Source organism: Trachypithecus francoisi, unplaced genomic scaffold (genome assembly GCF_009764315.1).
Source record: "Trachypithecus francoisi isolate TF-2019V2 unplaced genomic scaffold, Tfra_2.0 Lachesis_group5, whole genome shotgun sequence".
NCBI classification, from domain to species: Eukaryota; Metazoa; Chordata; class Mammalia; order Primates; family Cercopithecidae; genus Trachypithecus; species Trachypithecus francoisi.
The window spans coordinates 100,720,901-100,744,402 of record NW_022681470.1 but is presented as its reverse complement, the minus strand read 5'-3'; the positions used below and the strand labels follow the sequence as shown (position 1 = coordinate 100,744,402).

Sequence of the window (23,502 nt, the reverse complement as noted above, 5' to 3'; positions counted from 1 at the left end):
ACATCGATGCAAATATCCTCAGTAAAATACTGGCAAACTGAATCCAGCAGCACATCAAAAAGCTTATCCACCATGATCAAGTGGCTTCATCCCTGGGATGCAAAGCTGGTTCAACATATGCAAATCAACAAACATAATCCAGCATATAAACAGAACCAAAGACAAAAACCACATGATTATTTCAATAGATGCAGAAAAGGCCTTTGACAAAATTCAACAGCCCTTCATGCTAAAAACTCTCAATAAATTAGGTATTGATGGGACGTATCTCAAAACAGTAAGAGCTATTTATGACAAACTTACAGCCAATATCATACTGAATGGGCAAAAACTGGAAGCATTCCCTTTGAAAACTGGCACAAGACAGGGATGCCCTCTCTCACCACTCCTATTCAACATAGTGTTGGAAGTTCTGACCAGGGCAATCAGGCAGGAGAAAGAAATAAAGGGTATTCAATTAGGAAAAGAGGAAGTCAAATTGTTCCTGTTTGCAGATGACATGATTGTATATTTAGAAAACCCCATAGTCTCAGCCCAAAATCTCCTTAAGCTGATAAGTAACTTCAGCAAAATCTCAGGATACAAAATCAATATGCAAAAATCACAAGCATTCTTATACACCAATAACAGACAAACAGAGAGCCAAATAATGAGTGAACTCCCATTCACAATTGCTTCAAAGAGAATAAAATACCCAGGAATCCAACTTACAATTGATGTGAAGGACCTCTTCAAGGAGAACTACAAACCACGATATAAACGTTATGCACATGTACCCTAGAACTTAAAGTATAATAATAAAAAACAAACAAACAAAAAAAAACACAAACCACTGCTCAACGAAATAAAAGAGGACACAAACAAATGGAAGAACATTTCATGCACATGGATAGGAAGAATCAATATCATGAAAATGGCCATATTGCCCAAGGTAATTTATAGATTTAATGCCATCCCCGTCAAGCTACTAATGACTTTCTTCACAGAATTGGAAAAAACTACTTTAAAGTTCATATGGAACCAAAAAAGAGCCCGCATTGCCAAGACAATCTTAAGACAAAAGAACAAAGCTGAAGGCATCATGCTACCTGACTTCAAACTATACTACAAGGTTACAGTAACCAAAACAGCATGGCACTGGTACCAAAACAGAGATATAGACCAATGGAATAGAACAGAGTCCTCAGAAATAATACCACATCTATAACCATCTGATCTTTGACAAACCAAACCTGACAAAAACAAGAAATGGGGAAAGGATTACCTATTTAATAAATGGTGCTGGGAAAACTGGTTCACCGTATGTAGAAAGCTGAAACTGGATCTCTTCCTTACACCTTATACAAAAATTAATTCAAGACAGATGAAAGACTTAGATGTTAGACCTAAAACCATAAAAACCCTAGAAGAAAACCTAGGCAATACCATTCAGGACATAGGCATGGGCAAGGACTTCGTATCTAAAACACCAAAAGCAATGGCAACAAAAGCCAAAATTGACAAACGGGATCTAATTAAACTCAAGAGCTTCTGCACAGCAAAAGAAACTACCATCAGAGTGAACAGGCAACCTACAGAATGGGAGAAAATTTTTGCAATATACTCATCTGACAAAGGGCTAATATCCAGAATCTACAAAGAACTCAAACAAATTTACAAGAAAAAAAAACCCATCAAAAATTGGGTGAAGGATATGAACAGACACTTCTCAAAAGAAGACATTTATGCAGCCAAAAGACACATGAAAAAATGCTCATCATCACTGGCCATCAGAGAAATGCAAATCAAAACCACAATGAGATACCATCTCACACCAGTTAGAATGGCAATCATTAAAAAGGCAGGAATCAACAGGGGCTGGAGAGGATGTGGAGAAATAGGAACACTTTTACACTGTTGGTGAGACTGTAAACTGGTTCAACCATTGTGGAAGGCAATGTGGCGATTCCTTGGGGATCTAGAACTAAAAATACCACTTGACCCAGCCATCTCATTACTCGGTATATACCCAAAGGATTATAAATCATGCTGCTATAAAGACACAGGCACACCTATGTTTATTGTGGCACTATTCACAATAGCAAAGACTTGGAACCAACCCAAATGTCCATCAATGATAGACTGGATTAAGAAAATGTGGCACATATACACCAAGGAATACTGTGCAGCCATAAAAAAAGATGAGTTCATGTCCTTTGTAGGGACATGGATGAAGCTGGAAAGCATCATTCTCAGCAAATTATTGCAGGGACAAAAAACCAAACACCGCATGTTCTCACTCATAGGTAGGAATTGAACAATGAGAACACTTGGACACAGGAAGGGAAACATCACACACCGGGACCTGTTGTGGGGTAGTGGGACGGGGGAGGGAGAGCATTAGGAGATATACCTAACGTAAATGATGAGTTAATGAGTGCAGCACACCCGCATGGCACATGTGTACATATGTAACAAACCTGCACGTTGTGCACATGTACCCTAGAACTTAAAGTATAATAAAAAAAAAAAGAAGCACTACATATTCATGTTATATACTAAAATTAAACCTATAAGGAAGCCAACTTGGTTTATGTACTTAAAACCCCTATTCTTCATATTATTTTAAATACAACATTTTCTGATGTTGCTGAACTTTCTATTTTACTCTTCCAGTTTTAGTAAGAGGAAAACAGTATGATAAAGATTTTTGCTTCTGGAATTTGACTTTAAACAAAAAGGGAGAGTAACACAAAAAGAATCAGTACGTCCCTTTAAAGTTTAATTATTCTTATTTGAAACCTGGTAGAATTAGTACTGTCAGGACCACAGTTTTGTGTTTCCTTCCATTTCCCATTCTTTGTTGGAGGCAAATTATGATGCTATTTTTTATTTAGAGAATTCATCTTGGCCAGGTGAGAACAGGGAGAAGTTGAAGACTTACCTTCTGTTAACACTTAGATTACTCAAAAGCAACAGGCTTGTTATTTGATCATAATAAAATGTTTTAACAAAGCTACTGGTACAGAGGGTGAGAAGGTGGCTTAAATCCACATTCTAAAACACATTATAACCGAAATCATTACCCTACAGAAATCACTCCAATATATTATCCTACTGACTCACTCCTTCTGTTTATTACTGTATTGCCATATTCGGGTTCCATATTTCCAGCTATTCTTTCCATGGTACAAATGGTTCCACACTACCAAAGAGAAAAGAAAAGCTCACTGAGCTTTAACCCTGAGAGAACTGAGAGAAAATACTCTGTATTTTCTTAGGTATCTCACAGGATATACCTGGAAAAGAAAACTGATTTCATTTGTTCTCTCTCTATTACAATTTCTACAAGGTAAAATGGAAAATGGACTTCAAGTGTGTGAGTTACTAATATTTCCTCCTAACTTCATAGGAAGTTTGTCACCTTTCTTTGCAGGATACTGACTGTAAAGTCAGTAATACTCCATGAGGCCCTATTTGAAAAGGCCACTTGAGCTTTTCAGGGATGCCAAATGTCAAGATTTTGTGATTGTTTTATAAAAAAGACCCTGAAATGGGAAAACAAGTTTATCCTATCAGTGGGAACTAGAATTTTCTAATACTACCTCAAGAAAAGCAAAGGTATTATTGTTCTATCTAAGGCTTACAGTCCAAAGGAAAGTGACTTTAGGTAGCTCAGTCAACCTTTATTTCTCAGTGAAAAGGACAATTTTCAGTATAATGTGATCTACTCCTCCTTTCCACAATCAGAAGGCTTCACATCCAACTGGAAGATCAACATAGAGAGAACTGAAATCAGTTTTCTTGAACAGTTTTTGAAGCTGTGAGCCAAACATCTCATGACCCAGACACTGAATTAGGAGGATGAATGAGCATAAAAGTGATAGGTTTTTTATGTATATCTGCCACAGAGTTTACTTATGTATAAACTGTGTAAACAGAATATACTCAAGAACCCTCAAGGAAACTAATTCTTGTGGTTAGGAACTCATATCCTATACAGGTTAAGATTTTCTGGATCCTTAATAGATCTCTTGCTATATATAATGTCATAGAAACATCTTTTAAAAATATAAATAAGGAAAAATGTATTTCCTCTAAGAAGCAAAGGTACTGAAACTATTACTGCTGTCCACAACTGAATGAAGAGAAGAGGGTGTGGAGAAGGTTGGGTGACAGGTACGAGTGCACATGATCAAAGGAGAAGGCGGACCTACTAACATAGTCCAATAATGTCTTTTCGAAAAAGTTATCACTTGGCTATCTAAAAAGAGAACAGCAGATGAATGTTGACTTATACTAGGTGCTAATAGTCATCAAATTTTCAATACTATAAACTTTCAATAGAAAAGAGTTTAGGGACAATATCTATCTAAGGACATTTAGTTTGCTCATTAAATAAGTCATCTTGGAGGTTCTTTTCAACTGTATTATTTCTAAAACCTACAGACTTCATCTACCCTGAACTCTTACAACCATTACTCTGTATTATTTGCTATTATTCAAAAAGGAAATGTGAGAAAAACAAAATCTATCATATGGATTTTTTTCTCAATTTAAGTTCTATGCTTCAAGTTAAGCATGGCTTACGTAAAAATTTACTTGATTATTTTTATTTGAAGATTATTTTTAGTCAAGCACAAGGTTCTATAAGCACACGATGCTTTATCTAAAATTACTGTCATGTTGAAAAATGACTGTCAAAGGTAGAATAATCCAGTATGAAAAAGAGTCTGTGCTCCTGAAGAGAAAATGGAATGGAAAGGTAAAATGAGAAAAAAAATGAAGAGAATATAAAATGATCCAGAGAGGTATCATATATGTGACCAAAAATCAAGAGGTAGAAGAAAATATATTCATCATGATAGTTATCGGTGGTCCCAGGATGATTTAGCCATCCCAATTAATATATTTTAATTGATGATATTAAATGAATATCAGTGCCCATTATAACCTTACTTTTTGTTTGTTTTTGAGATGGAGTCTCACTCTGTCGCCCGAGATGGAGTGCAGTGGTGCGATCTTGGCTCACTGCAACCTCTGTCTCCCGGGTTCAAGTGATTCTCCTGCCTCAGCCTCCCGAGTAGCTGGGACTACAGCACGCGCTACCTCACCCAGCTCATATTTGTATTTTTCGTAGAGACAGGGAATAGCCTTATGTTTATAATAGAACAGCCTTTAACAGGACATGGATCACAGAAAAGAAATGAACATACATAGAGTGCTTACTCTATGCAAGGCATTATTTTAGACACCAAAGCTGTCTTCTTATTTAATCTCTGCAATAGCTGTGCGAAACAGGCACTATTCCCGACTTAAGATTTTGACACTGAGGCTCAGAGCAATCCTAAAACAAATGACAAAGTGGGTAGCCCCAGTAATTGTCCTTGTTTTTTCTCCCCTCTTCAGTATCATAAGCATCTGCACTTAATGAAGAATAAAAGGCATAAAAAGAATACAATAGTAAAAGAAATAAAAATTTCAATAAAGAATAAAAGAAAAAACAGCCACTCTCTTACCTCTCTGGATGGGCATGGAACTTCACCAGACTGCTATAGAGCTGTCTCTCTGCTTGTAAGGCCTCACTGAGCTGACTCCGTTCATGTACTAGTCCTTCTAGCATCAGCAGCAACTGAGAAGAGAGAAGAAGCAACATGCAAATGGCACAGTGAGACATGAAGCCACAGTTAATCCTGAGAAATAAGAAAATGCATTAGCATGTACTATGACTTAAAAAGCCCACTATCTTAGTATTTAAACTTTTGATACTACTTTATAGTTTTCAAATCAATGTCATATTATCTTTTTAAAAAATCTTTAAAACCCTGCAGGGTGGAATTCAAACATGGGAGCAAAAAGAAGAAAAAGGAGAGAGAAGCTAAGAGAAAGGAGTAAGAGGGGAACAGGACAGGCGAGAGGGAAATATATATAATAGGACTCACTAGTATTCTTCATTCATTCAATAAATATTTACTGAGAACCTTCTATGGGACAGACTTAGTTCTAGGTTCTAGGGGAAAGCTTACTATCTAGTGGAGGAAAAAGACATTCATTAATCATAGATGTGTGTCACTGTGTGTGTAATAAGTGCTATAAAGATAATGAGCTATGAAAATGTATAACCAACAGAGTTGTTTAAGGTAGAGTTAAAAGCCAGAATGGAGTGGGGTGAGTAGTTAGTGAGAGAGATGATAATGGAGACAGGGAGTACAGGCAATTAAGTCTTCTGGAAAAGTCTGGCATTGAAGAAAGGTTAAACGAGGCTGTAGCTACAAAGAAATTTGGGGAAAAGACAGGGGTTTCTCTGTTTTTTTTTTTTTTTTTTTTTTTTTTTAACTGGGAGAGACTTGAACATGGTTAAACGCAGATAAAAGAGAACGATTCAGTTGAGAGGGAGGTGACTTATGTATGAGTGTGAGGGATAACTACTGGTATGTGCCCAAAAGAACTGCTGCTTTTTTCAGAACTACAAATGTCAGAAAGGGGCATCTACAGCTGCTACCGACCAAAGTAGGAAACTTTAGAGCATAGTTTGTCTGTGAAATACCATCAACTAACCCTCCACAAATAGCTGAGATTGACAGCTTTACCATGGTTTATTTCACAGTAGAAAAATAAGGTTTGAGCTGGGCGTGGTGGCGTGCACCTGCAGCTCCAGCTACTCAGGAGGCTGAGGCAGGAAGATTCCTTGAGGCCCAGAGTTTGAGGCTGCAGTGAGCAGTGATCGTACCACTGCACTCGAGCCTGGGTGACACAGTGAGACCCTGTCTCATGTGGTGACTCATGCCTGTAAGTAATTCCAGCACTTTGAGGAGCCGAGGAGGATGGATTACTTGTGGTCAGGAGTTTAAGACCAGTCTGACCAACATGGTGAAACTCCGTCTCTACTGAAAAAAAAAAAAAGTAAATAAATAAATAAGGTTTACATTCCAATAACTTACCTGTTGTCTTCGGTTTCCTGAAATTTCTTGACCCTGGGATTCTACTGAAGCAACTTTTTCCCGAAGAAGTAAGACTTCTTGGGTCAGGCGTTCCATAGCTGGTATGTCTTCAGGATCAACCAGTTGCATTTGCAGGTCCTACAAGTCAAAAAATAAGTGTGGATGTGAAAACAGCAATAAAAGGGTTATTCAGCAGAGGAGCAGGGGAACAAATGTTCTTGAAATAGTCTGCTATACTTTCAAGTGGGATATTGATAATCACTGGCCAAGGGATTCAGTGTGTGCAAATATTGTCTGAAGATGCCCTAGAGTAATTCTGAGCTGTGAACATTTCCAATGGTCTTTTAAAAAGTTTTGAAAGACCTTTATGAGATCTTCTTTAATCTGTATGTTCCTGGTCAGAGACTCCATATCAGCAGCCTGCACCTGCAGCTCTTCTTCTTGCACAGCCATCACGGACTGTAGAGCAGAAAGCTCCATCTGTGGAAAGAGGAAACAGTATCTGCCATGTTTACATTTTAACACCGAGGCAAATGCTTTTGCATATCATATCACTATCAGCCAGTAATGCAAAAGAAAATGAGAACATGAATAGGGCTCTACAGCATCAAATCAATAATCCATGCAGTATGGCACCAAAGGATGTTTTATGGGAATATGTCATAGTTGTTCTTAATGATGTCTTCCACTTTAGCTAGCACTATAAAACACATCAAATTTGTTTAACAAGCTTATTATGATACTGAAAAAGAATGGTCACCATTAGCAGAAGCAAGAAGAGATGAAGTTTTTTTTTTTTTTGAGACGGAGTCTCGCTCTGTCGCCCAGGCTGGAGTGCAGTGGCCGGATCTCAGCTCACTGCAAGCTCCGCCTCCCGGGTTTACGCCATTCTCCTGCCTCAGCCTCCCGAGTAGCTGGGACTACAGGCGCCCGCCACCTCACCCGGCTAATTTTTTGTATTTTTAGTAGAGACGGGGTTTCAGCGTGTTAGCCAGGATGGTCTCGATCTCCTGACCTCGTGATCCCCGCCTCGGCCTCCCAAAGTGCTGGGATTACAGGCTTGAGCCACCGCGCCCGGCCAAGAGATGAAGTTTTTATGTATTTCACCCAACAGATGAAAAAATGACAGCATGAGGATATCTCCATTTTGCAACCCTTAATGAATGACTGGATAAGGCATGATACAGCAACAGCTGCTAACATCACGAGAGATCACCAAACATTACATGCCTCCTGATGGAAGAACATGCCACCACCTAGGAAGAAATGTTGCCAAAAGCTGGCACTGCATGCCCTAAACTTTCAGTGTTCTCACCAGAAAATGACAAATACTTGGTTATGACAAAGTTCATTAAAAATCATGATTTAATAGGCCAGGCGCGGTGGCTCACGCCTGTAATCCCAGCACTTTGGGATGCTGAGGTGGATGGATCACAAGGTCAGGAGTTCGAGACCAGTCTGACCAACATGGTGAAACCCATCTCTACTAAAAATATAAAAATTAGCCGGGCGTGGTGATGTGTGCCTGTAACCCCAGCTACTCAGGAGGCTGAGGCAGGAGAATCGCTTGAACCCGGGAGGCGGAGCTTGCAGTGAGCTGAGATCGTGCCACTGCACTCCAGCTTGGCAACAGAGCGAGACACTGCGTCAAAAAAAAAAAAAAATCATGATAATAACCATAGCTGCTAACACTATGCCCCCGGCTCTCTAATAAATGCTTTGTATATATTTAATCCTTTTAACAAATCTAGTGATCTGACTCCTGCCTACTTTTCCTACTTTAATATCTGCCATTTTACTCCTCACTCATGACTTCATAGGCACACTAGACTTTTTCTCTTCTAGGAACACCAGACTTTCTCTTGACTCAGCCTTTACAACTACTACTCCTTTTGCCTGAAATATCTTTCCCAGGGCTGCCTCCTGTTCATCCTCAGGTCCCAGCTTACGTGTCATCTGCTCAGAGAAGCCTTCTTTGGCCACCCTATTTAAGATGGTCTCCATCTATGTTGCTTTCTATCATTTCCCTCATATCACTTACTATACTCTATAATTATAATGTTTATTTATTTATTGTCTGTATCTCCCCAGTAGAAATTAACTACATAGAGCCAGAGACCTTACTGATTTCATTCACTATGTCATCCTCAGCACTAGCCCAAGCTTAGAGAAGGTCCCCATATAGCTAATGAATGAATGAGTGAATCCCCACAACAATCCTATGAGATAACTACTCTTCGATGTATACACAAGGTGACTTCTTCTACTCTTCAATTTATAGACAAGGTGATTGAGTCTGAGAGAAATTAAGGAACTTGTTCAAAAATCACAGGGCTGGCTACTAAGTGGTAAATACAGAACGTGAACTCAGGGAAGCTGACTCAGAGTCACTAGGTTATAATGTCTTTCCTGTAGATACCACATATCCATACAGTCTTTATGGTAAGAACAAGTTATTTTAAAGAAACCCTTTAAAGGAATTTAGCAATAGTTAAATATCACCCACTCAAAATACCCATTCATAGGCATTACAATTTCATGATCCTGAAAACAGGACAGAATCAAAAAGTAACATTACTCTGGATTTGATAAATATGAGAAAAACAGGAAGAGGATGTGGAAACTAAAATATCTAACATGAACAATCAGAAAATGGCTAAGGTAGGACCACAAAGAGGAAGGGAGACTAGGGGATTTTTAAAACTGGTATTTCTTAAACGCCACACATTCTCATATCCTGTAAAGTAATTGAGTCATAAAACATGAGTCTGTTTGTAAGCAGAAATATGGTAATGAAATCAAAAGATATATATGATAATTCCATCACAAATACAAACACAGGTTTTGTATTAGAGATCTAGCTATGGCAAAAGGTAGAAAAAAACTAAGGAGCTATTTGGAGTAGCTAGTTAAACTGAATTCAGGAAGCCATGACACTGACTGAGCTTCTAAAAGAGATGCCAACATAGTAGCAAACAAGCTTTCAGTTTCAGTCGGTAACTCTGCGCTGCGGTCCTAGCATTTCTTCAACATCATAGTTGAGTATGCAGCTAGCTGTGGAGGATGTGCAGGGGGAAGGGAATCTCTAAGGCTGAAAGGCCTCTTCTAAAAAAATTGATGAGAACTCTATGCTAGAGAGAGTTAAAGCGTAAGGTGGGAAAAATGTGCTCTAGGAAATGAATCTTCTTAGGAAGTATGTGAAGTCACAAAAGGTTTGAGTTTGAATCATAGCTTTGGTATTTATTAGTTACATGACTATTCTCCACTCCCATTTTAAAAGAGAAATCAGTGTTTCAGCTTCTTTGTCTATAATAATTGGGTCAACACCACTTACTTTGTGTAGAGCTGTGAGCATTAGTGCTAATTTAAGTACCTAGCACAGTACATCGCACATGAATACTTGATAAACTTTGATTATACTCAAATTTCTCTTGTTTCATGTTTCTAAAACTAATTTCATGGGTCTAATGTCATAACTCTAAGCAGCAATCACACAACACTTCCTTTTTTCACTAGTGCTTTACAATTATTATTATTATTATCTTGGAGGTGGAGTTTTGCTCTTATTGCCCAGGCTGGAGTGTGATGGCACAATCTCAACTCACTGCAACCTCTGCCTCCCGAGTTCAAGCGATTCTCCTGCCTGAGGCTCCCAAGTAGCTGGGATTACAGGCGCCCGCCACTACACCTGGCTAATTTTTGTATTTTTAGTAAAGATGGGGTTTCGTCATATTGGCCAGGCTGGTCTCAAACTCCTGACCTCAAGTGATCCGCCCACCTCGGCCTCCCAAAGTGCTGGGATTACAGGCGTGAGCCCCTGCACTCGGCCTTTACAATTATTTTATTCCAGTTAGCAATTGGGAGAGAGGGTTACGTTTTTCCAGCACTTAATAAGTTTTAATGGTCCCAATCTAAAAACAGGAGCATCTTTTTGAGATAATGTATATATAAAATAACTTATATTTTTCTTCAAAAAGAAAAAAGTCATGCCTGGCATTTGGGCTCAGATATTATACTTGGAGAATTATGTGCTTTTAAATATAAACTATTTTGAAAGAAAAAACAGGGATTTTGAAATTAAGACTTAACTAGAAAACTCACTTGACTTTCTCTTTCTTTTTTAGCCATGAGTTCAAGTTCCGCTTTGGCATTACTCAGTTCTTTTTCCAGCCCTGCAACTGTATCCAAGTCTCCCAAGATGAAAATACAGCGCTAGTTTTAATTGCTTTTAACATAATGTGATATCTGCTGCCTCCTTTGAGTAATTTACAGAGGACACATTCCAATAACAAGAAAAAAGAAAACACACACACGGGTTGTTCATCGTAGCGTTATCATAGCAAAATACTGCAATCATCCTAGATGCCACAAAGAGTGAATAAACTATAGTATATTCACAGATAGCACTATATAATGCTGTAAAAAAAGAATAAGGATGATCTTTATGAACTTACATGGAGTGATTTTGAGATTCTAAGAATATGTTAAGTAAAACAAGCCATGTGTTTAAGAATACATGTAAGGTAGTAGATTTTCTATTAGGAAAAAGGGGAAATGAGAATGTACATATATACATCACATATACACAGATGATTCATTTGCTTATTTTTGCAAAAAGATATATAGGAAGAATAACCCAGAAATGAAACTGATTACTTGCAGGAGATGAGTGGAAACAGGAGAGAAGGAATAGGGAAATATGGGACATTTGAGAATATCATTTTATATACTGGAGTTTTGAAATGTGTAAATGTTTAATTTTTAATGTCAGCTTGACAATAAGCCAGCTTGACAATTAATGGGAGAGAAAATGTCTAAAATTGAATACTAATATAAATAAATAAATATATATAGCAAATAAATAAAACCACCCAGAAGATACTAAAAAATTAATCCAAATAATTTTTGAACTCACTACTCTAACTGAACACTGTCAGTGCAAAATATCCTAAGTATAAAAAGAATTACAAAAAAATCTTAAACATTACTTAATACATTTATTGTGATGGTGGTATTTATGTAGCAATTCTGAAACTACTTTTGCATATTATAGTATTCTGCAAATGTGTAAATATTTTGAAACATATTGATGCTCTAAGTAACGAGGGCTCTCAAGGAGATACAAATACGAAATGAGGGAAAAAAGAACCTATATTGTTAAATTGGAATTACAGAAATCAGTATCAAATCTTCATATGTATACAAATACACACACATATACTTAAAAATATTCATTGCTAGCTCTGTTCACTTAAAAGGGCCTAGAAGCAAAAGGCATTCATGTAGCAATGAACACATCTTGTGCCCAGATCATAGTTTCTGAATGCCATTACCCACCAAAAGGAACCAGGGAGCTCTTTAGGATAATGGTTGATTCTGGGACTGAGGCAGGTAAAGCAAAAGGTAATCATAGAACATCTTACTGTGCCAGAAACTATGAAACTATGCTAAAAAAAAAAAAAAAAAAAACACTGTTGAGGATATGGCAAAGGGTCAGAGAAATAGCTTGATGGGCCTCCCACTGACCAAATATGGGTTAATTTGAGCATTAAAGGAAATAACGACCAAAATCAATAATATAATGATTTTTAAAACTCCACATTGATAAAAACAAATGGGGTACAGAGATAGGGAAAGGACAGCTCTTCTTTATAAATAATACCCACAAATAAACAAAAAATTTTACAATAGAAAATCATAATTTTTTTTTCTTTTTTTTTGAGACTGAGTCTTGCTCTGTCGTTCACGCTGGAGTGCAGTGGGGCAATCTCTCAGCTTTCCAGGTTCAAGCGACTCTCCTGCCTCAGCCTCCTGTGTAGCTAGGATTATAGGCATGCACCACCAAACCCAACTAATTTTTGTATTTTTAGTAGAGACAGGGTTTCACCATGTTGGCCAGGCTGGTCTCAAAAGTCCTGCACTCAAGTGATCTGCCTGCCTCGGCCTCCCAAAGTGCTGGGATTAAAGGCATGAGCCACCGTGCCCAACCCTGAAAATCACTATTTTTAAACTACTAATGTAGTTTAAAACCAATGTAGGTGGTTCAGGCAAGGCTCAAATCATACTAAAACCACTGAGTGAATGATTGTTGGAAAACAGAACTGTCAACATCTCAAATTCAGCCAGCAGATCACTATATACCAAGGCGGAAATAAACTTTTGACAACGGAGAGATTTGACAGCTACAACTTTAACCAAATGACTAAATTTAATATCACCAAGGATGATACAAACTGATTATCACGCACTGATGTGATGCACTAAAAAAGATGTTATCCAGGCCAGGTGCCGTGGCTCACGCTTATAATCCCAGCACTATAGGAGACTGAGGTAGGTGGATCACTTGAGGCTAGGAGTTCCAGACCAGCCTGGCCAGCATGGCAAAACTCTGTCTCTAAGAAAAAATACAAAAAAACTGGCTAGGCATGGTGGCGCAAGCATGTAGTCCCAGCTACTTGAGAGGCTGAGGCATGAAGATCGCTTGAACCCAGGAGGCAGGCAGGCAGGCAGGCAGCCAGGCAGGACGAAAGGAAAGAAGGAAGGAAGGAGGGAGGGAGGGAGGGAGGGAGGGAGGGAGGGAGGGGAAGATGTCATCCACATGGTATTCCTGCCAAAAATGTTTAACTCTAATCTAACCATGAGGAAACAATCACAGCTAAATTGAGGAATATTAGCTGGCCTGGATTCTTCAAAAATGCCAATCTTGACCTCTGCCCCCGGGCAGGCCGGGCCTGCAGTGGTGGAGGGAGCCAGGCTGAGGGTGGGGGTGGGTAGCTGGCGGGGTGGAGGGCGGGGAAGGGGCGCGGAGGAGGAGGAGAGACAAGGGCAGCCGAGGAGGCCACGGGACGAGACGGATGATGAACAAGCTTTACATCGGGAACCTGAGCCCAGCCGTCACCGCCGACGACCTCCGGCAGCTCTTTGGGGACAGGCTGCTGCCTGGCGGGACAGGTCCTGCTCAAGTCCGGCTACGCCTGTGTGGACTACCCCGACCAGAACTGGGCCATCCGCGCCATCGAGACCCTCTCGGGTAAAGTTAAATTGCATGGGAAAATCATGGAAGTTGATTACTCAGTCTCTAAAAAGCTAAGGAGCAGGAAAAGTCAGATTCGAAACATCCCTCCTCGCCTGCAGTGGGAGGTGTTTGATGGACTTTTGGCTCAGTACGGAACAGTGGAGAATGTGGAACAAGTCAACACAGACACAGAAACTGCCATGGTCAACGTCACATATGCAACAAGAGAAGCAGCAAAAATAGTGATGGAGAAGCTAAGCGGGCATCAGTGTGAGAACTACTCCTTAAAGGTTTCCAACATCCCAGATGAAGAGGTGAGCTTCCCGTCGCCCCCTCAGCGAGCCCAGTGTGGGAACACTCTTCCCGGGGAGCAAGGCCAGCCCTGAGGACGATTCTCAGGCCAGACAGATTGATTTCCCACTGCGGATCCTGGTCCCCACCCAGTTTGTTGGTGCCATCATCGGAAAGGAGGGCTTGACCTTCATGGTCAAGCAGACCCAGTCCCAGGTAGACATCCATAGAAAAGAGAACTCTGGAGCTGCAGAGAAGCCTGTCACCATCCATGCCATCCTGGGGGGACTTCTGAAGCATGTCCCATGATTCCTGAAATCATGCAGAAAGAGGCAGATGAGACCAAACTAGCTGAAGAGATTCCTCTGAAAATCTTTGCCCACAATGGCTTGGTTGGAAGACTGACTGGAAAAGAAGACAGGAATTTGAAGAAAATTGAACATGAAACAGGGATCAAGATAGCAACCTCATCTTGTAGGATTTGAGCATATACAACCCGGAAAGAACCACCACTGTGAAGGGCACAATTGAGGCCTGTGCCAGTGCTGAGATAGAGATTATGAAGAAGCTGCGTGAGGCCTTTGAAAATGATATGTTGACTGTTAATACCCACTCCGGATACTTCTCCAGCCTGTACCCCCATCACCAGTTTGGCCCGTTCTCGCATCATCACTGTTATCCAGAGGAGGAGATTGTGAATCTCTTCATCCCAACCCAGGCTGTGGGCGCCATCATCGGGAAGAAGGGGGCACACATCAAACAGCTGGTGAGATTTGCCGGAGCCTTCATCAAGATCGCCCCTGCGGAAGGCCCAGACCTCAGCGAAAGGATGGTCATCATCACCCGGCCACCGGAAGCCCAGCTCTAGGTCCAGGGACAGATCTTTGGGAAACTGAAAGAATAAAACTACTTTAACCCCAAAGAAGAAGTGAAGCTGGAAGCCTATGTCAGAGTGCCTTCTTCTACAGCTAGCCGGGTGACTGGCAAAGGTGACAAGACCGTGAATGAACTGCAGAACTTAACCAGTGCAGAAGTCATCATGCCTCATGACGGAAAGCCAGATGAAAATGCAGAAGTGATGGTCAGAATTATTGGATACTTCTTTGCTAGCCAGACTGCACAGCACAAGATCAGGGAAACTGTACAACAGGTGAAGCAGCAGGAGCAGAAATATCCTCAGGGAGTCGCCTCACAGCGCAGCAAGTGAGACTCCCACAGGCACCAGCAAAACAACAGATGAACGGAGCCCTTCCAACACCTGACAGAATGAGACCAAACACAGCCAGCCAGATGGGGAGCAAACCAAAGACCATCTGAGGAATGAGAAGTCTGCGGAGGCGGCCAGGGACTCTGCAGAGGCCCTGAGAATCCCAGGGGCTGAGGAGGGGTGGGGAAGGTCAGTCAGGTTTGCCAGAACCACGGGTCCCGCCTCCCGCCCCGCAGCGCTTCTGCAGGCTTCAGTCATCCACTTCACCATCCCCTCGGATCTCTTCTTAACTCCCACGACGCTATCCCTTTTAGTTGAACTAACATAGGTGAACGTGTTCAGAGCCAAGCAACATGTATACCCTTTTCTTGTGGCAAATCGTCTCTGTACATGTGTGTCCATATTAGAAGGGGAAGATATTAAGATATGTGGTCTGTGGGTTACACAGGGTGCCTACAGCGGTAATATATTTTAGAAATAATATATCAAATAACTCCAATTTTTAATCAATTATTATTTTTTCTTTCTAAGGAGAAAGCAGGCTTTTCTAGACTTTAAAGAATAAGGTCTTTCTTTGGGAGGTCTCATGTTGTAGAGGGGAGCTTTGAGGCCACCCACACAAAATTCACCCAGAGGGAAATCTTGTCGGAAGGACACTCACAGCAGTACTGGATCGCCTGTGTATGTCAACAGAAGGGATACCGTCTCTTTGAAGAGAAAACTGTCGCTTCTCATGCCTGTCTAGCTCATACACGCATTTATCTTTGCTTCACAGGTTTTAAACTGGATTTTTGCATACTGCTATATAATTCTCAGTCTCTCTCTATCTCTCCCTATCTCTCCCTTCCCTCCCCTGCCCTTCTTCATCTCCATTCTTTTGAATTCCCTCATCCCTCCATCTCAATGGACTCAATGCACTCCCTCACCTCCCCACCCCACCCCCAAGCAAAGCAGTGCTCTGAGTATCACATCACACGAAAGGAACAAGAGCGAAACACACAAACCAGCCTCAACTTACACTTGGTTACTCAAAAGAACAAGAGTCAATGGTACTTGTTCTAGACTTTTGGAAGAAGAAAACAGGAACCCATCAAACCAATGGATCCACCAAACAAAGAAAAAATTCCACAGTGAAAGAATGTATTTTGTCTTTTTGCATTTTGGTGTATAAGCCATCAATATTCAGCAAAATGATTTCTTTCTTTAAAAAAAAAAGTGGAGGAAAGTTGAAATTTACCAAGGTTGTTGGCCCAGAGCTTTAAATTTACAGATTTTTTAAATGAGAAAAACACACAGAAAAAGCTACCTCAGGTGTTTTTTTACCTCAGCACCTTGCTCTTGTGTTTCCCTTAGAGATTTCCTAAAACTGATAGTTGGAACATTTATTTATTTATTTATTTATTTATTTATTTATTTATTTAATAAAAATGAGTTGCAAAGGAAATAAGATATCAACTGCCAGCCTGGAGAAGGTGTGAGTCCAAGTATGCAACAGCTGTTCTGAATTGTCTTCCGCTAGCCAAGAACCTATATGGCCTTCTTTTGAACAAACTTTGAAAATGTTTATTAAAAAAAAAAAAAAGATGACAAAGAAAAACAGAGAGAGATAATATTGGAGATGTCCTGAATTTTAATAGGTACGCGCCATTAGGGCTTTTTGTGCTGAAGAATGAACATGTACTGGTTTCTGTGAATAAGCCATTATACCACCACACTGCAATGCCAGTTTCCTCTACTGCAAACAGTATTCTGTGACCAAAAAAAGAAAAGAAATACATCCAGTAACAAGAAAAAAAAAATGCCAATCTCATTAAAGAAAAAAAAAAAAGCTAGACAATTGTTCTAGATCAGAGACTAAGAGACATGACAACTAAGCACAATGCATAACCCCTGGGTTGGGGGAAACCAAAGTAGCCATACAGAACATTGTTGGGACATCAGGAATTCTGAATGTGGACTGTATATTAGATACTAAGCCTATACCAAGGTTAAATTTCCTGAGTGTGATAATTATATTGTAGCTATGTAGGAGAATGCCCTTGTTCTTAGGCCATACTTACTGGAGTATTCAGGAATAAAGTGTCATGATTTCTGTAGGAAATTCTCCAGTGGTTCAGAAGATATACTACAACTACATATGTGAGTGTAATAGAAAACAAAAAAAGGCAAATGTGGCAGAATGTTAATAGCTGGTAAGTCTGAACAAAAATGTCTGAGTATTCACTGTACTATTTTTGCCATTTTTCTGTAGGTTTGAAATTTCCAAAATAAAAAAACTTTAGGGAAAAGGATAGTTTTTAAAAAAGGCAAATAAAGAATAAATAAAACAAATCCACCATTCTTTTACTCTTTGATTAGTGTAAAGCTTTCCTACTAGAGAATGACAACTTGTAAGACTTTTCTAAACCATCCCCTGAATGGGACTAGGCTTGTCAAATAACTCAATATACACTGCCTATCATTCCTAACAGTTTAATGTAGGTGATGTCAACTTACACTGAGTGGCCCCACACTTGAAAGATACCCAGGAAAAGGTGTCAGCTCATGGCCCTGCTGGGCAGGAATGGAACCACTACCTCCTGCATTTCTGAATCCCTGCAAAGCTATCTGAAAAGGAGAATAAGGATAGAGTTTCTCTGGGCCAAATTGTGAACCCAGAGCAATAACCTCAACTCAACATAAGGTAAGGACAGTTCTTCAGCCTTTCAGAGGAATTCCAAACTTATTTGTTCCATTAAGATAGGAAGAGAAAAGAGTCTTGGTCAAACCTATTACTAGAAGGAAAAACAAGAGAAAAACAAAGTCCCTTAATGAAATGAAATTTGATACTCACCTAATGTGGATCTGGGTATGCTGGCATACTCTTTGGCAGCCAATGAAGAGATACCATCTCTGGAAGGTATCTGCATTGAACCCTAAAAAATTGGAAAAGCTGGGGGACTTAGGAGGATGCAGGAACCATGATCACAATGACAGTACTGAGAATATTCTCAGAATTTGGTATTAAAATTATCAAACTTGTACCTCAAATGTAAAAAGGAAATGGAATCAACATGAATTATATAAGTCTATAGTTCTTACTTGATCAGTCTGTTCTCCAAGAGAGGGGCCAATGGAGGTAACTCCAGCTTGTTGGTTAGAGATGGGTGCTTGGGATGTCAGGGAGTCTCTCCCTCCTAAGTATTGGCACAGGGCCTGTAATTATGAATTTCTTTCCATTAAGGTTTGCACTATCTTCTCTGCAGCAGCCTAGTAAGAGGAAATCACAAATAACATCAGAAAGATACCCTAGTAAAACAAAATTTTTGTTCTGATATTATTTCTTCAAAGTCAACCATTTGTGAAAAACAAACAAACAACAACAGAAAACAGTGGGTCCTTAGGAAATAGTTCCCTTGCTTTCAGTTTACAGGGAAAAACATAGTTAAGTGAATGGAAATAAAGTCTCATAGGCAGAATATTGGGGAAAAAACTGAATTTAACACATCTGTAACAGATAAGAGAATCTGAAATAGGTTCTGCTAGAACTGTCAGGCTAAGGTGTTAAGATTCTGGTTTGAATTAGTATAACAAATGTCTTTATTCTTGGATCAGCTGCTTCTTAGGAGAAGATTGCTCTTCACTCAAACATTTGTGTGGTTTGCTCCCTTCAGGTCTTGGCCAAACGTTACCTTATCAGGTTGGTCTTCCCTGCATATCCTATCCAAAACAGCAATCTTGCTGGCCAAAGGGTACAAGTTTTCAGGTATAAGACAAATATGTTTTGAGGATCCAATGTATAGCATGGTGACTTTAGTTAATAATACTGTATTATTTGCTTGAAATTTGCTAAGAGAGTAGATCTTAAGTGTCTTCACCATACATAAAACATGTAGTGATGGATGTGTTAATTTGATTGTGGCAATCATTTCACAATGTATACGTATATCAACACATCATGTTGTACACCTTGAATATATACAATATTTGTCAATTATACCTCAATAAAGCTGGGAAATTTTTTTTTTTTAAACCCAGCAATCTCTTTGTCTCCAACACCCCTTACTGTGCTTAATTTTTTTCAATGCATTTACCATTATCTAATCTCTCTCTCTCTCTCTCTGCTTCCCCTACATGGAATGTAAGTTTCCTAAAGACAACTTGGTGCTGAATCTGGCCGGGCGCGGTGGCTCAAGCCTGTAATCCCAGCACTTTGGGAGGCCGAGACGGGCGGATCACGAGGTCAGGAGATCGAGACCATCCTGGCTAACACGGTGAAACCCCGTCTCTACTAAAAATACAAAAAAACTAGCCGGGCGAGGTGGCGGGCGCCTGTAGTCCCAGCTACTCGGGAGGCTGAGGCAGGAGAATGGCGTAAACCCGGGAGGCAGAGCTTGCAGTGAGCTGAGATCTGGCCACTGCACTCCAGTCCGGGCGACAGAGCGAGACTCCGCCTCAAAAAAAAAAAAAAAAAAAAAGACAACTTGGTGCTGAATCTCAAGCACCCAGTACAGTGTCTGGCACATAATAGACACTCACTATATATTTACTGAATGAATCAATTACACACATAAACATTTTTATCAGACCACATGATTAGGAGAATCTCAACCTCAAAATCACCAAACTTAGCTTGTTTCATTTTAAACCCCAGTTTTCTAAAACAGATGATGACAGAATAAGGGAAAGATCTAGAACATTTTTAACTATTAATGCACAGAAAATCTGCATTTAAGAGAAAATCTGGAAATAATAAGTTGATATTAAAATTACTGAGGGTATAAGATGATGAATCGTAACACCAACTGTCTCTGAGAAAAAGTACTACTGTTTTAAGGGAGAAGCTGAACTCTTGTCACAATTTCTAAGGGAAATATGAAAAAAACTTCCATTTTTTCAGTAAGTAAAATGTGGGCTCTTTGGAGATTTGAATATAACCATTTTAGAGGTATTATCATTTAATAAAAATATCTGTGAAAACTGTGGGAAAAACGTAATAAATAACATACAAAACATATACTGTGCTCTATCTGCCTTGGTGCTCTTTTTCTGGTAGAATTTAAGAGTTTTTGGCAGTGCTCCTCCAATGCAGTCCATGAACCTGCAGCATCACTATCACCTGGAAACTTGTTAGATATGCAAATTCCGAAGCCCCACCTGTACCTCCTAATTACTTTCTCTGGCGTTGAGCTCCGCAATCTTTAAAAAGCTCTTCAGGTGATTTCTTTTGCACGTAAATTTAGAGAAGCAGATGTAGAAGAATACAACCATTAATCTTCTTGAGTTGAAAAATCTTCTGTAATTTCCATCATCTCCATTATTCTATTACCAGCAGTGCATAATTTTTTTTTGAGGTATAATAAAGACAAATTCTCCCAAATCACAAAGAGGTTAAAAAGAAAACACAAAGATCCTAGCCTCTTGCCAAAGACTTAAATAATTTAGAATAATGTTGTTAGGTCTATTTTAGAAACAGTTTCTGAAGCACACAGCAGGACCTTTCTAACAAGATGTGTACTTTCTTCAGTGGGCCTAACAATTAGAACAGTGCTGTATAATCCTTTCACAATGTAAGGAAACATAAGAAAAGATTATGGGGTCAAATAACACAGGCCAAAAAGAGTCTATCTTCCTCTAAAAACTGACTGGGGGGATTCTGAGCTACTGGTATCTGAAATGCAGCACAAGTCAACTAAGAATCTTTAGCCTTAAAACACATAGAAATGAGGAAAAATTAAGAATTTACTTATGGGCAGGGCACGGTGGCTCACGCCTGTAATCCCAGCACTTTGAGAGGCCGAGATGGGTGGATCACTTGAGGCCAGGAATGATCCAACATTTCAGCCTGGCCAACATGGTGAAACCCCATCTCTACTAAAAATACAAAACTTAGCAGGCATGGTGGTGCATGCCTGTAATCCCAGCTACTTGGGAGGCTGAGGCAGGAGAATTGCTTGAACCCAGGAGGCAGAGGTTGCAGTGAGCTGAGATCGTGCCACTGCACTCCAGCTGGGTGACAGAAGGAGACGCCATCTCAAAAAAAAAAAAAAAAAGAATTTACTTCTTAAATATTGTGAAATTAATATACCCCATACTATTATGAGATTGTTTATTCTCACCATAACCTCTGAAAAATGCAATCTTTTTTCCTCTTAAGATAACTCAGATTTTACAAAAACTAAGAGTAAACATGTTGAGTGTAAGTTTTCCCATACCTTGACTGGAAATGCAAAATATCACTCAAGTCTTAACAATTTAGAATCAAAATCAAAACACTCACAACCCCTACTCCTTTCTCTCAAAATGATCAGATTATTAAGGAAAAGAAAATGTATGTAATGAAGTTAATGGATACATGTATTGTTTAGGCACCTTTCCCAATGCAAGGTTTTCAATAAATGTTTCATACTTTGATGATTAATGTAAAACTGTGGTCTCAGGCCAGGTACAGCAGCTCACATCTATAATCCCAGCACTTTGGGAAGCCAAGGCAGGATGATTGCTTGAGCCCAGGAGTTCGAGATCAGCCTGCACAACACAGCGAGACTCCCACCTCTAAATAAGTAAATAAATAAAACTGTGGTCTAGGTAATAAATAGAAGGAAAGAAACTAACGGAGTTGACTGTAAAATATATAAATATACACACATCTACAGTCTGCAAATGCTTCCTATTTGCAGACTATAACTGCACTACATGATACTTTTCTGATTGGTGTATTAATCCTTACTTGGCTTTCCTGCTCCCTGGTGCGCATAGACTGAAGCAGGCCTTGAATCTCCATTTCATGTTCCACCACTAGTTTGTTTCGATCACTTAGAAGGTCCTGCAGCATCCTTTCCTTTCGCTGTAGACGCTGGCACAGCTCCTCTGCTATCTCACTCTGCCCTGGTCCAAGTATGCACAGCAATGTTGCACTAAGATCTTAATGCAGAAAGGATACTGTAAGTTTCTGGAGGAAAGAACTGCCTCTACTAAATATCAAAGGGCTTATAAGAATCTATCATAGAAGAAGGAGGTGTGAGATTCTTGAGAATAAGTATCACGTTTTACTCATTTTTGTTTTACCAGATCTAGCACAAGCCTGCAACACAGAAGTCTCTAAATACATGTCCCAGGAATGAATACAAACAATACAGAAAACTATCTCTAGTGGCCACTTACATACTGTTTTCTGAAATAAGTCTTTTTCCTATTTGTTCAGGGCATGTAACAATTAATGTTAGATGAAGATAAATGGACACTCAGTTCATTTATTTGTTTTCTCTCCAGTGTAACTTTATAGGAGGAAGCATAAACGATAAGCTGAAAGGAATACTAAACACTGTATTTGCTATCATAGTGATGGTTTCTATTTCTGCACTAACCACCGGCACATGGTGGAGGAAACAGAGGAGCCATACTGCCTAGGTTGATACTGGATCTGCTACTTATTAGCTATGTTAGCTTGGACAAGTTACTTAGCTTCAGAAGTCTGTTTCCTCCTCTACAAAACAGGGGTAATAGAATGTGCCTCATGGCCTTGTGAGGATTCAATGAGTGAATATCCATTGAGATCTGAAAACAGCACCTGCCCCAGCATGAACACCGTAACTAATAAAGGTTAATAGCTGCCAGACAGAAGAGGTAGTGTTTAGGTCTCATTCATTCTCACATAACTTCTTTGAGAAAGTTAATTGCCAACTTAAGTTTCTAGATATGGGAAAAAAAATCCCAGTGAAAGTCAATGACCTGCCCAGGCACAGAACCGCTTGTACCTGGAGAATCGCTTGTACCTGGGAGGCAGAGGTCGCAGTGAGCTGAGATCACACCATTGCACTCCAGCCTGGGCAACGAGAGTGAAACTCCGTCCCAAAAAATAAAATAAAATAAAAAGAATATCAAGCAGCCAAAGAAGCAGGAAAACATGACACATAATGAAAAATCTAATCATCTAGATAAAATTGACACACATGTTGGAAAGAGCAGAAAAGGACATTAGAGCAGTTATAATTGTTTTTTAATTAAATGGGGAGGTTGAAGATTTTTTAAATACCAAATTCTGTAGATAAAAACTATGATTTACAGTCTGAAATGGAAGAAGGCACTGG

General features: G+C 39.6%; 1 protein-coding gene and 1 pseudogene across 1 annotated transcript; one reads left to right on the top strand and one right to left on the bottom strand.

The window, feature by feature from the left end:
- Positions 1-5,145: 5,145 nt before the first annotated feature.
- LOC117074143 (myomegalin-like) lies at positions 5,146-22,752 on the bottom strand. Its single transcript, XM_033195361.1, is given in 8 exon segments — positions 5,146-5,611; positions 6,921-7,058; positions 7,284-7,400; positions 11,022-11,113; positions 18,267-18,348; positions 18,515-18,682; positions 22,143-22,336; positions 22,731-22,752. Coding segments are annotated over 8 exon segments (930 nt in total). The 3' UTR covers positions 5,146-5,494.
- On the top strand, positions 13,775-15,608 carry LOC117075467 (annotated as a pseudogene).
- Positions 22,753-23,502: the final 750 nt, after the last annotated feature.